This window comes from Asparagus officinalis, chromosome 2, assembly GCF_001876935.1.
Source record: "Asparagus officinalis chromosome 2, Aspof.V1, whole genome shotgun sequence".
NCBI classification, from domain to species: domain Eukaryota; kingdom Viridiplantae; phylum Streptophyta; class Magnoliopsida; order Asparagales; family Asparagaceae; genus Asparagus; species Asparagus officinalis.
The window spans coordinates 2,793,625-2,807,477 of record NC_033795.1 but is presented as its reverse complement, the minus strand read 5'-3'; the positions used below and the strand labels follow the sequence as shown (position 1 = coordinate 2,807,477).

Below are 13,853 nucleotides of genomic sequence, written 5' to 3'. Positions count from 1 at the left end.
CCAATTCATTTCCTTATTTTTTTAACCAACCAAACAACCTCAAAACAATTTTTTTTAAAATCACTCACATCATCCAATAATAAGGTTACAATTTATCTCATCTCATCTCCTATTTTATAATTTCCTTCTTTTTTAAACCAACCAAACAACCTCAAAACAATTATTTTAGGAAATATGTTTCCTATTCTTTGATTTTCCATTATTTTTTGCGAAACGAACAGACCCTTAGGGGCTATTTGGTTGGTTTCCTAAAAACCAAGAATAGGAAATTGGGTCATGGAAATCTTAAAAACATCAATTTCCTCTATTTTCATCCCTAAAACTCATCACAACATCCAATAAAATATTATTTTTATCTAACAACTCATCCACTTTATCCAATAAAATATTATTTAAATATTATTTTTATCTAACAACTCATCCACTTTATCCAATAAAATATTATTTTCATCCAACAACTCATCTCATATCATCTCCTTTATCCAATAAAATATTATTTTCATCCAACAACTCATCTCATATCATCTCCTAAAAATAAACCAAACATAAGAAATGTGTCACATCATCCAACTCATCTCATCTCATATTTAAAAATCACCTACATCATCCAATAATATGGTAACAATTTATCTCATCTCATTAATATTTTATTTCCACTCATTTCTTCAAAAAAAACAAGGAAAATGATTTTCTTAAATGTGGGTCACATCATCCAATAATATACAAATAACTCATCTCATCTCATCTATTTTCTTATTTTTAAGAATGAACTAAACACAAGAAAGAAACTATTATAGGAAATAGGTTTCTTACAATACATTTCCTTAACCAACCAAACAATCTCAAAACAAGTTTTCTTAAAAAAGCACTCACATCATCCAATAATATGGTGACAACTCAACTCATCTCATCTCATATTCTTTGATTTTCTTCTTTTTTTAACCAACCAAACAACCATAATACAAGATTTAATATTCTTTGATTTCCCATTTTTTTAGGCAAACAAACAGCCCCTTAGGAAAGAGAGTTCTCTCCAAACTAAAGAATAAGAAAGAATTGCTTTTCAATGTTCATTTCTAGGTGATTTTTTGATGAAACAAATAAAGGATCCACAAATTTATAACTTTCCTATGAACAAATGAGAAATGCAGTTTCCATGTAGAAATAGGGTTTCCTACTATTTATAAAAAGGAACCAGCGCAAAAAATGACAATTATTTGGATACAGGAAGGCTACATTTGCAGTTGGGTAAATTGCATACAACCCCTCATCTATATCTCCGGTTGTAGTTAACCCCCCTTAACTACCTCATAGTACCGTCGGATGGTAATTTTGGAAACTAATTTGCATGTAACGCCCCTATCCCCTTGAATCGAGGAATTGATTTGAGGGAATCGAGTACAACTGACGTACGCGAGGGGGCTATGTGTAATCTATATCGTTCGCAACTTCACCCAGAAAGAATATGGAGGAGGGCCTTCCCACTATTTAAAGAATACGAAGGGCCTTGCCATGATTTTCCCTTATCCATTAAGAACCAAGTCTCAGAACTCCCCTGCCTCTTCATCTCCTCCCTCTTCTTCTCGAATTTTCACTCATTCCGCCATTAACATCATTCAAATTAGCACCAGAGCAATAAACCCATCCTAAAAAAAAAAACCACTCACCCCATCCACTTGCTTCTTTTGCCGGAACTCCAAAAAACTTCTCTTTGTGCACCCCACCTGCTCGAGCTATTGCTCCAATGGCCCTCGTCTCCTCCCTAGGACCCCATTCTCTCTTCCCCTCTCAAAAGACTACCACCCAATTCCAATCTCCACCTCAAAAAGCTTCATCTTTCGTACCCTTTTCATCCACAGCCTCCAACCCCAGCCTCACCCACAAAATCCCACGAAATTTCACCCCAAAAGACCTCCTCCTCGCTCTCCGCCGCCAAAAAGACCCAAACTCCGCTCTCGAGCTCTTCGATTGGGCTTCGAAGCAACCCAGCTTCGAGCCCGATTCGTTGGTCGTCGAAGAAATCCTGCGTCAGCTCGGAAAGGCTGGAGCTTTCGACCGAATGAAGGGTCTCCTTCAAGAAGTGAAGCTCTCTCGGTCTAAGATTGACGATGGTATTTTCCAAGTTCTCATTGAAACCTTTTCAAAGTTTCAGTTATACGACGAAGCTGTAGATGTTGTTATGTCTTTGATGCAAGAGTTCGGGGTTGGACCTGAGACCCACATATACAACTTTTTGCTGAACGTTCTGGTTGAGGAAAGCAAGATAAAACTAGTTGAATCAGTGTACGCCTCAATGACTGAGAGAGGAATTGAACCTGATGTTTCTACTTTCAACATACTGATCAAGGCTCTGTGCAAAGCCCATCAGCTAAAACCCGCAGTTTCGATGTTGGAAGAAATGGAACTCAGTGGTATTACGCCCGATGAGATCACATTCACTACCATAATGCAAGGGTATATTGAAGAAGGGAACATCGAGTCTGCACTTAAAATGAAAAAGAGAATGCTTGAGGCTGGATGTTTACCATCGAATGTAACCGTTAATGTTTTAGTCCATGGTTTCTGCAGACAAGGAAGAGTTGAAGAAGCTCTTGGTTTGATTCAAGAAGAAGCTGAGAAAGGATTCAGTCCTGATAAGTTTACTTTCAATACCCTTGTCAATGGATTATGTCGATCTGGGTATATTGATCATGCTCTGGAGATCTTAGATGTGATGATTCGCGAAGGATATGATCTCGATGTTATTACTTATAACACCTTGATATCGGGATTGTGTAAACGTGGTAAAATTGAGGAAGCCATGGAGATTTTGAACCAAATGGCGGAGAGAAATTGTTTGCCGAATATGGTGACTTACAATACACTTATAAGTACAATGTGTTCTGAAAATAGGTTTGAGGAGGCAATGGAGCTTGCTCGTGGCCTCACTCTCAAAGGCCTTCTTCCTGATGTATATACATTCAATTCCCTAATTAGTGGTTTGTGCAAGGCCGGAGATCATGAGATTGCACTTGAGTTGTTTGATGAGATGAAAAAAAATGGTTGCCCACCCGATGAGTTCACGTACAACATATTGATCGATCACCTCTGCTTTGGTGGGAAGCTAGAAAAGGCGCTAGGGTTACTGAAGGAAATGGAGGCAAATGGATGTGCACGAAGTGTAGTAACTTACAACACCCTCATAGATGGGCTATGTAAGAACATGAGAATCGAGGAAGCTGAGGAAATCTTCGATCAAATGGAAGTTCAAGGTGTTTCGAGGAATTTGGTGACTTATAACACGCTTATCGATGGTTTATGCAAGAGAAAGAGAGTTGATGAGGCTAAAGAGCTCATGGACCAGATGATTGCAGAAGGATTGAAACCCGATAAGCTCACGTACAATTCTTTGCTCACTTACTATTGCAAAGAAGGGAATATTAAGAAAGCAGCAGATATAGTTCAAACAATGACTACAAATGGTTGCCAGCCTGATATGATCACTTACGGAACCCTAATCAGTGGACTATGCAAAGGAGGAAGGACTCAAGTTGCTTGTAAACTATTAAGGAGCATCCAAATGAAAGGAATGATTCCAGGGCCAAAAGCATATAACCCTGTGATTCAAGCTCTATTTAAGCAAAGGAAAACAAGAGAAGCGATAAGGCTCTTCAGAGAGATGGAGGAGAAAGGCGAAGCTCCTGACGCGATCACATACAAGATAGTTTTTCGTGGGATTTGCCGAGGAGGTGGGCCCATCGGAGAGGCTGTTGAGTTTATGGAGGAGATGATAGAGAGGGGGTTTTTGCCAGAGTTTTCCTCGTTCTCGATGCTGGCTGAGGGTTTGTGGGCTTTGGCGATGGAGGACGTTATCGCCAAGGTGTTTGATTTGGTGATGGAGAAGGGGAAGTTTAGGGAGAGCGAGATTGCGATGGTGAGGGGGTTCCTTAAGATTCGGAAATTCGAAGATGCTTTGGCTACTGTTGGCCGTGGTTTGAACAGTAGGTGGCCGGAAAAAGGGGTACCGATGAGGAATGATGTAAGAGGCCGAGCAATCCTTTAGTCACCGCGGTAAGATTTGGAAGACGAATTGAGCGCGAACGCAGATTATCGAAGGACGTCGGCGAAGACCGCGATGATGACCTTCAGTTGGGTTTTTGAACGGAACGAGGAGGGAGTCGAGTTGGTCGTTGTGTGAGGTTAAACGAGCTTGTTATTCTTCTATCCGAACAAGAATGAAAACGCTCGCGATGTGATTTTATTATGACGTATCTTTGGCTAGTGCTGAGCATGAGCTATGCGAACTAACCTTCGCAATGTTAACAGCGTCATTTTGTAATTTGTTTTCGTTTTGAGGTGGGCGTATCTTGCGTCTTCTGTTTCCGTAGCATACATGCATTCTTCGTCCCGTAACAAAACTAATTTTTTTTTGCCCCCTCCTTGTGAGTTTTAACTCCCGTGGCAATCGCCTGATGATCAAAGCTTGAAGTTTGCCGAAAATAGGCTAGACGTCATTAAACCCCCTTTAGATTGGGTGATTATTAGAAAATACCCCCTTTTAACTTTCAAAATATCAGAAACCCTCCTAAAGCTTAGGCCTTAGGGGTTATCAAAAACCCTCTTTAACTTTGAGATTTTATCAGAAAACCGCCCTAATTTAAGGGTTTTCTGATGAAATCTCAAAGTTATAGAGGGTTTTCCAATAAAAATTAAAAGTTTTGTGTTTTTTGGGTGGGGGTGTTATAATAAAACAGAAAGCAAATGATAAGTAAATATACCCTGCTAGTACAATCTGCAATAAAAGCTATAAATTGAAGTAGATTAGCCCATAACTCATTCCTTGCTCAAACTTTATGAAATACAACCAATATCCAACTGATACCCGAATCCATTTTATCAAATAAAAACACTGAATTTTGAACTTTGCGTTCTACTTCTAACAACATCCAACATGCAACTTCTCATACCTTCCAAAAACAAAAACGAAAATGAAAACAGATACAAAATACCCATCTTTATCGCTAAAAAGCAAACAAAGGCAGATTCAAGTTATACATAGAATTAAACACTAGGCCTTCAGAAAGATAAGTTCTCGCAATCCCGAGCTTGCATTCAGCGATCAAGGACGAGCAAAATTCAATTTCTACATTTCTCAGCATCACCAAGTATCATAAAAAAGACAAGTCACTTCGCCATAAACATGAATAATCTATAATACTTGAAACTTAAAAGTACACAATCACTTCACATGGCACTCGGGCACACACAGTTATTTCTCTTCCAATAAATAATCTTCACAACTTCATATATATATACATGCGCACGCGCGCGCGCACACTCAAGATAAAATCTTAAGCCCACCAAAATCACATAATACCAACAAGCTTGTGAATTTTTCAACCAGCAAAAAGAAGCTCGCACAATTCTCAATCTTGAGGATAACCCAATCACATACTCCTTGACGCGTTCAAAATCTCAAATAAAAAGAATGAGTAGGCTCATTTAACAACAGAAGAGTCAACTTAATTCAATTACATAAATAAGGAAATGTTACAAAACTACCATCAACTATTACGGGATGCATGCCAACTACCATTAGATGTATTTAATATAGAAAAATATCATAATCTTTAAAATCATCAGAGAAGTACTGCACAGTATTGAAATTTTAGTCATCTTTAAAATCATCAGAGACATACTGCACAGTATTGAAATTTTAGCGATACGAGTACCTGGCACAGAGTTAATAATCGTAAACATTATCACAAAAAACGTTTGTATTTAGAAACTAAAATCCAACGTTTCTTAATGAATCCGTAAGAAGACTGTAATTACATAAAACTTCAATTAAATTGACTTAGTAAGGTAAGCTTCTCTTCAAAAAAGACTTTGTAAGGCAAGCATTTAAGAGGACAAATAGACAATAGCTTATAATAATCAAATAGTTTAATATTTAGCACTAAACCATTTATCATAAAGATATGATCACAAATTATTCATAGTTAGAATACACATGTTATAGCTTGTGCATAGATAAGGATGCACGCATACGCACGTGTAGTTGTGAGTGTATATATATCTATGTTTGTGTATGTATGTGTATAGATATGTGTCTCTATGTGTGCGCACATGCACACATACACCAATTTCTTTATTAATATATTGAGAAGATTATTACTAATTTCTCCATTTAAAATTGTAATGGTATGTCAACAAGGCATCTATATCCCCGAGGCTTATTGATATGATAATATTCCCTCTCTCCAGCCTAAAGAAACTCCAAATATGCCATCGACGTGTTAACAACCATGCTATTCTCTGATTTTGACAGGAAAGGAAGAAATACATTCCAAAAAAACTGAAGAATAATGTAAACAGATAGATACAAAAAACATGGAAATAAACAAAAATAAGAAGTCAATGACAGTACTAGAATATGTCAAACAAAATGCTCACCAATAGTGCAAAAAAATGATATATTACTCACCTACAATCCTGTGTGAAGAAGCAGAAACCACCGACAAAAAGGGGATCAAAAAGAAGCAAAGATAAAAGGTGATCTTCAGAGTTTATACCCAAAAAAAAGGACCAGACCAACTATATGACCAGCACTAACAGTATTCGTGCACCTTCATAATAGAAGACAAAGATAACTAATGTGTGGCTAATGTGAGGTGGAAGATCAGATACCGGCTGAATTCCAATAATTATTGTTTTACTAAATAAAAATAGTATATCTATCATACAAGTGCCCGGACAAACCCAAAGAACAAACTTGCAGACTTTGCAACTCGAGAACAAAAAATGTAAATCATTATCATTAGTTTCTTCTTGTCTGAAAATTAGTGGATTCTTCACTTACAAATTGCCTCGTAATTTCTATTATTGAAATACCTATACATAGATACAGTCTGCATCTATCGTTTGAGGATAAAAGAAATCTAGTCAACATCCTCATTGTACCATTGGATACCTCAAGTGAGACCAGAAACCTCAAGTGAAAAAATTATAAATCTAAAGGTTGCTACTCCCAGGCCTTTCTTAATGGATGAAGGATAAAATTTCTCTCAGATACCTTCCCCAAAGAAGGCCTCGACCCTAAGATTATCCCGTCCCACAAATGTCCACTTCAAGATCCACCTATAACTTCCCTCAGAATCTCTCATGCATTTCTGGTATCAACCCTCATAAAATAACAATTCATTGTCTCCTTAAGTTCCTCCTAAATCTCTAGCATGAAAACGTGTCAATTCAAATGAGAGAAAAGGACAGACTCTAATAACAAGATAAAGATTTCAAATAGAGCAAAGAAGATACATTACGCCTGAAGCACTACAATTACCGTAAGAAAATGTAGCGAAATGCAACTATAAGGAAAAGAGAGAAATAAAGAAGAAAAAAAACATATTTCTCTCCATAACAATTGTGAGCTGTAGAATAGTGATAAATAGCACAGTGACTATTTTGCAGCAAAAAACACTTCAAGGATCACAGCTCTATCAATTACAATTCAAAATATACACCAGAAAGGTAAATCAGCCATTCCAATGTGAAACAAATAATGAAATGCCTAACATGCTAAGCCCATAAATTGTTACAAATCAATGTGTAGTCATAACGCTTTTCAAAAACATAACAAATCAAAACATAAATCAAATAATGGCAAAAACCAGAACCAGCATGTTTTGAGGACAAATAGAGTTATACTGTAATAAAATAAACAACAAGCAGATAGGGTATTTAGTAGATTATGCATCCCAAGAGACTATAAACAATTCACTAAAGCAACCAGAGTGCAGAGACAACATATCCAATGAAATTACATACTTAATTGGCACGGCCCCTAATGACATCAAGGCCCATCTCAGTTGGATCAGTCGCCTGCAATTCCACCTGGATGCCATCCAACTCTCTCTTAAACCTGTCCTTCGAGCTGGCGTAAAGCATCTTGCTTCTCACTCTTGCGATATCAGGTGACCTTCAAAAGAGTAGCATATTGTTCAATTTGCAACTGAACAATTAAATACGGCATACATACATGTATGCATCGTGCAATAAAAAAGTTACCATGCAATGAAAAATATCTTGCTTTTCTGGCAGTTCTCTTCAGTCACAAAATCAAAGTCGTAGATAGCATATCTGCACTCATCAGCGGGAAGGGCAGCGCTGAAATCCTCATAGCTTGAAATGGGTTCACCGACCTTCTCGACAATCACTTGCTTCAACTTCTCGTCGATCTTGAAAACTATGAAGCGGTATGTCCTCTTAGCCTTCAGTTCCAAGAACGTCAGCTTGCACTCATCATTCACAGCCATCCCCGACGCTGCGTTGGCCTTTAAAAATAAAAGGACAAGCAGCTAAATGAGATAATTATCACAACCGCGATTAGAATATGCGCACAACTGAATACAACTGGGCCTAGATCCATGACTACAACAATCTAAAGCTAAGCCAAAATGGAAAATGAAGCGATCAAAACAACTGCTTACGTCCTGTTCTACAGCGTGATCTACACCTGAAGCCACAAATTAAGAAGCACACTACACGGGTTTAGAATTAATAAATAAAAACCGAGAATTTAACAAGAACTTGCACAACAGCATAGAAATGAAAATTTATCGGAATTAAAAACCTTAACTTGGCAAATGAAAAACAAAAACCATCTAATCCAACAAATTCCAGTAATTGAAAAACTAATCCATCACGACCGTTCAAAATTTGTCTGAATTGATGCCATCTCAGCAGCGGTTAAATCAAACTCTTCGAGTAATTACGCGATCTCAGCATTCAACCGATCAGCTACTAAAAATAGATCAGGATCGTAAAAATTTTAGCTCAATCAACTGATCTCAGAGACAAGAAGATGATAGATCTGGCGTCAGAATCTTAGGATCCAGACAAAAAAAAATCACCAAAATAACAAAAACATCGTCGAGAACCCTAATTTCAGCGAGAAAATGTCTAGAGGTCAAAAGTCGAGACAATTCCTCACCATTTTGGGAGCGGCGATCGGAGTGGGAATCGGCGAGCGAGAGAGAAATTAGATAATTTTTGGGAGAGAAAATCTAGGGCTCCGATATCGGAGTTTCTATTAACGGAGATAAAATGAGAGAGGGGAGTATATATACGGCGGGAGGTGATCGGTCGTTAAGATATTACGGCGGTCACCGCACACGTGCCTCTCGCTTAAAAAGTACTACCGTAATAATTTATGAAAAATTCCCCAAGGACCCAAAATATAGTACCAATAGAAGGAACGAGTGAGGTGTCCTTCTCCTATTGGATAATGAGTTGGCCATCATTAATGATAGCCAACTCATTATTCAATATAAGGGGGGACACCTCACTTGTCCCTCATATTGGTCTCATATTTTGGGTCCCTGTAGCAGAGCTCATAATTTATCTATTCCATGTAAATTTGTTGTTAAGGGGCTGTTTGTTTCGGGAAAAAAAAATAGGAAATCAAAGAATAGGAAATCTATTTCCTATAATAATTGTTTTGAGGTGGTTTGGTTGGCTTAAAAAAGAAGAAAACTGTAGAATAGAAGATGAGATGAGTTGTCATCCTTATTATTGGATGATGTGAGTGATTTTTAAAAAAAAAATTGTTTTGAGGTTGTTTGGTTGGTTAAAAAAATAAGGAAATAAATTGGATGTATATTATTGGATGATATTTTGAGGTTATTTGTGTTTGGTTCATTTTTTAAAATAGGAAATTAGATGAGATGAGATGAGTTGGAGGTATATTATTGGATGATGTGACACATACTTAAGGAAAACAATTTCTTATTTTTTTTTAGGGAATAGATGGAAAGGAATGTTTAGAGCGCGTTTGGACATAAACTTTTTTTGTGTTTTTGGGGTGAAAGCCTAACAAAGTGTCAGGTTTTCACCCTAAAACGCCTCTTTTAAAGGCGTTTTAGGGTGAAAGCCTGACACTTTGTGAGGCTTTCACCCAAAAAACACCCAAAAATAAGTGTTCCAAACGCGCCCTTAATGAGATGAGTTGAGTTGTCATAATATTATTGGATGATGTGTGTGATTTTTAAAAATAAGATAAGATGAGATGTGATGAGTTGGATGATGTGACACATTTATTGTGTTTGGTTTATTTTTAAATGTAAAAAATGAGATGAAATGAGATGAGTTAAAGGATAAAAATATTATTTTATTGGATGTTGTGGGTGAGTTTTAGGGATGGAAATTGATAAAAATATTATTTTATTGGTTTCCTTTTACCGATTTCCTTTTCTTGGTTTTTAGGAAACCAACCAAACGACCCCTAAATTCCTCAACCTTTTGTATTTCGTATATTTCAAGGCATAAAGATTTTTTTTAACCCAGCACCAAAGATTGAACTCATAACCGTGGGAGCTAGGTTAGAATTAACTATTGGTAAGTTTCATCTTTCACAAAAATAGTTCTAAGATTATTGCATTCCATTTATCACAAAATCATTGTTCATTTGGTCTTTTACGAAACTAGTTCGGTATTTTTTTGATTTCCCACGAGCTATCGCCACATGTTATTATAGATGGGACTAAACCCCGCTCGTGTTTTGTATCTAGCGCTGGCCCGAGGGTTTTTTTTTCCACCTGTTGGGGGATTTGAAAACGGGACTAGCCCGCTATGGCGCTATGGATCGTCCCCCAATAAGAGCGCAATAGAGCTTTACACCCCTGCTCTTATGAAACTAGTTCGATAGGATTACTACATTTGTTCTCTCAAAAAATCATTCTAGTATTTAGCATTTATGCAATTATCTTTTGACCGTGGAACCGAGATACAAACATTTACTTGTAATTGGGGCTTACTCTGTAAACGCACATCTCCTTGCTATTGGGTTGGACCCGCTGGCATCTGAGATGGAATTAGGTTATTTATGTTTTTTTTGTATATTTCAAGAAAATTATAGAAAATCCCTATAATTTACAGAGATGACATGAAATCTTTAAAGATTTTAAAATATTTTGATAGCATTTCCTTATAATTTTTCCTTCTAACAAGGCCACGGGATACCTTTTAACCATCTGACCAACATTTTTCAGTTGTTTATGGTGAAATCCCCCTTTTTCAGAGTATTCGTACATTCTTGTTGATATCACTTTTTATTTCTGATAAATCTTCCAAGATTTTATATAATATGCCTATTTTTCATATGTATCTATCTTTCGTATGTTTCTGTTGATGATGGGTAACCAAACAATCAATATATAGGGATGGGATAGATTAGGGGTCGCTCACTTCTTCGAATATCTGGTATTGAGTTTAGTAGCTTTCTGCCACACCCCGAAAACTATAGTAAAAATTCATAAATACGGGTTACGAGACAGCAGCGACCCACGTATAAGACAAGTCCTGTGCATGAGTAAAGTCAGATACTTTATACCACGTAGCTTAACTCAAAACATATACATCAGCCTGCTGAAGATAGTAGCTCAAAACAAACTATACATATATACTTATAATCGTTATTTACATTCCACAACCTTATTGTTATAAAATGTTTACAACACAAAAACACTCTTTTTGGTGAACAAAACTGTTGGTCGCAGAGTCACGCCCTCACGCCGCGGAAGCAATTACGCCGCGGAAGCGATATAACCGGAGAGAAAGCTCTTGCTTTTGTTGTCACAAAAGCTCAAGTCAACCTCTATATTCCCGTTTCACAAAGGAAACAATGATAGAAAGTGAAATATCTCAACAAAATAAAATATACACACTTCCTCTCATCAGTTCAAGGACTGACTTGTCGAGGAAACCTACAAGCAATAGCCAATACCTAGAAAACAGTAAAGACACGAGATTTATGTGGTTCGGCAAACTTGCCTACGTCCATGGGGAAGGGGAGTGGAGATTCCACTATAAGGAGAACACTGGTGACTTGAACAATCCACAAGCTCGTCTTAAAAGAAGAAGATTTTATTTTTACCCAAAAAATTAACCTCTCTCTTATAAAATCGCTCCAAAGATCTCTCCTCAAGAACTCTCTTTTCCAGCAGCCAAAAACCCTTGTTTTCTTCTCTGCAGCCTACTAACCCTATATCTTAACTCATTGTCGAAAACCCTAGAAGAAGGGGTATTTACAGAAGAGGAATCAGATCTTTGTCTACTCGGGTGTGGCCCAAATACACGTTGCACATGTATTGCTATACATGTATCTCGGGTGGGTCCTGGGCCCGCTGCACATGTCTGTCCTTCACAATTCTCCACCCCGTACATCATTTTATAAACCTCAAATTTTGGACGAACACCAAAAAAACACCGCGAACATCACTAGAGAGATCCAAAATTACCAAACCAGGCCAAAACCAGCTGCGCCACTTTACCGCGACTGCCTACGTACCCTCCACCGGGATCAAGCTAACCATAGTTTACGATTTGTTCTCCATATAATTATTATCTCCACCTTACCCCATCACCACTCCAAAGGGTCATGCCCTCTTGAGTAGATCAACACAGGCTGGTATGAAGCAAGAGCAAGCAATGCTTAAATTTGCTACCCGTGACCACCTTGGTTAACATGTCTGCGGGATTCTCATTCGTATGCACCTTCATGAGAGAAATATCACATTCCTCTATGATATCCCACACGAAATGATATCTGACATCGATATGCTTGTTACGAGCATGATGAACTTGATTCTTCGCCAAGTGAATCACACTCTGACTGCCGCACCACAAGTTCACGTTCTCCTGCTCAATCTCCAAATTGTCTAGAAGACCCCAAAACCACAATGCTTCCTTCACTCTCTCCGCTGTGGCTATGTACTCAGCCTATGTAGTAGAAAGTATCATTATAGCCTGTAACATCGATCGCCAACTAACTGGAACACCATGTATTCTGAACACATAACCAGTAGTAGATCGTCGTCTGTCTAGATCGTCCGCATAATCTGAGTCAACAAAGCCATCAATCTGACATGTATCTACACTAAAGCACAACCTCGTATCAACAATACCCTTTAAGTACCTCAGGACCCACTTCACTACTTCCCAATGTGCCTTTTCCGGATTCACCATGAATTTGCTAACACACACTGACCGCCTGTGAAATATCTAGGCGTGTACACATCATGGCGTATATCAAACTGCTAACTGCACTAGCATAAGGAACACACTCCATGTGTGCCTTATCTTCTGATGTAGTGGGGGATTGTTTACATGAAAGCCTAAAACGTGGAGCCAATGGAGTCACCATCGACTTTACATTTTGCATCATGAGCCTCACGATCACCCGCTCTGTGTATCCCTTCTGACTCAAGAACAATTGTCTATTCGCCCGCTCTCTTCTAATCTTCATACCCAGTATTTTCCTAGCAACGCCCATGTCCTTCATATCGAACTCTTTACCAAGTTAAGATTTTAGTCTATCTATCTCCACCATGCTCTTCGAAGCGATAAGCATGTCATCCACTTACAAAAGGAGATAGATATAATCATCTCCACGAAGCTTCTGAATATAAACACAACAATCATAATCGCTTCGGGAAAACTCACGCTTCAGCATGAAGAAGTCAAATCGCTTGTACCACTGTCGAGGAGATTGTTTCAGCCTATAGAGTGACTTCCTCAAACGACATACATGATGCTCCTTATCCTCAACCTTGTAGCCCTTAGTTTGATGCGTATAGATCTTTCCATCTAAGTCTCAATGCAAGAAGATTGTTTTTACATCGAGTTGTTCCAGCTCAAGATCACCATGAACAACAATACTCAATAGCACCCGAATAGAAGTGTGTTTGACCACCGGAGAAAAAATCTCATTGTAATCCACACCCTCTCCGTGCAAACCCTTTTATCCACTAACCTCGCCTTGTACCTTGTACCACCGATTAGAAGGTTTCAATATGACTCTCACGGTCTTCTTTCTT

At 38.0% G+C, this 13,853-nt stretch overlaps 2 protein-coding genes across 2 annotated transcripts; one reads left to right on the top strand and one right to left on the bottom strand.

Annotated features, from left to right (window-relative positions):
• LOC109829911 (pentatricopeptide repeat-containing protein At3g53700, chloroplastic) lies at positions 1,541-4,362 on the top strand. Its single transcript, XM_020397001.1, has one exon. It carries the CDS (start codon positions 1,745-1,747, stop codon positions 4,040-4,042), a length of 2,298 nt encoding a protein of 765 aa, XP_020252590.1. The 5' UTR covers positions 1,541-1,744; the 3' UTR covers positions 4,043-4,362.
• LOC109829910 (actin-depolymerizing factor 7) lies at positions 7,613-9,116 on the bottom strand. Its single transcript, XM_020397000.1, has 3 exons — positions 8,972-9,116; positions 8,047-8,312; positions 7,613-7,957 (listed from the first exon to the last, which is right to left on the bottom strand). Exons 1-3 carry the CDS (start codon positions 8,972-8,974, stop codon positions 7,807-7,809), a joined length of 420 nt encoding a protein of 139 aa, XP_020252589.1. The 5' UTR covers positions 8,975-9,116; the 3' UTR covers positions 7,613-7,806.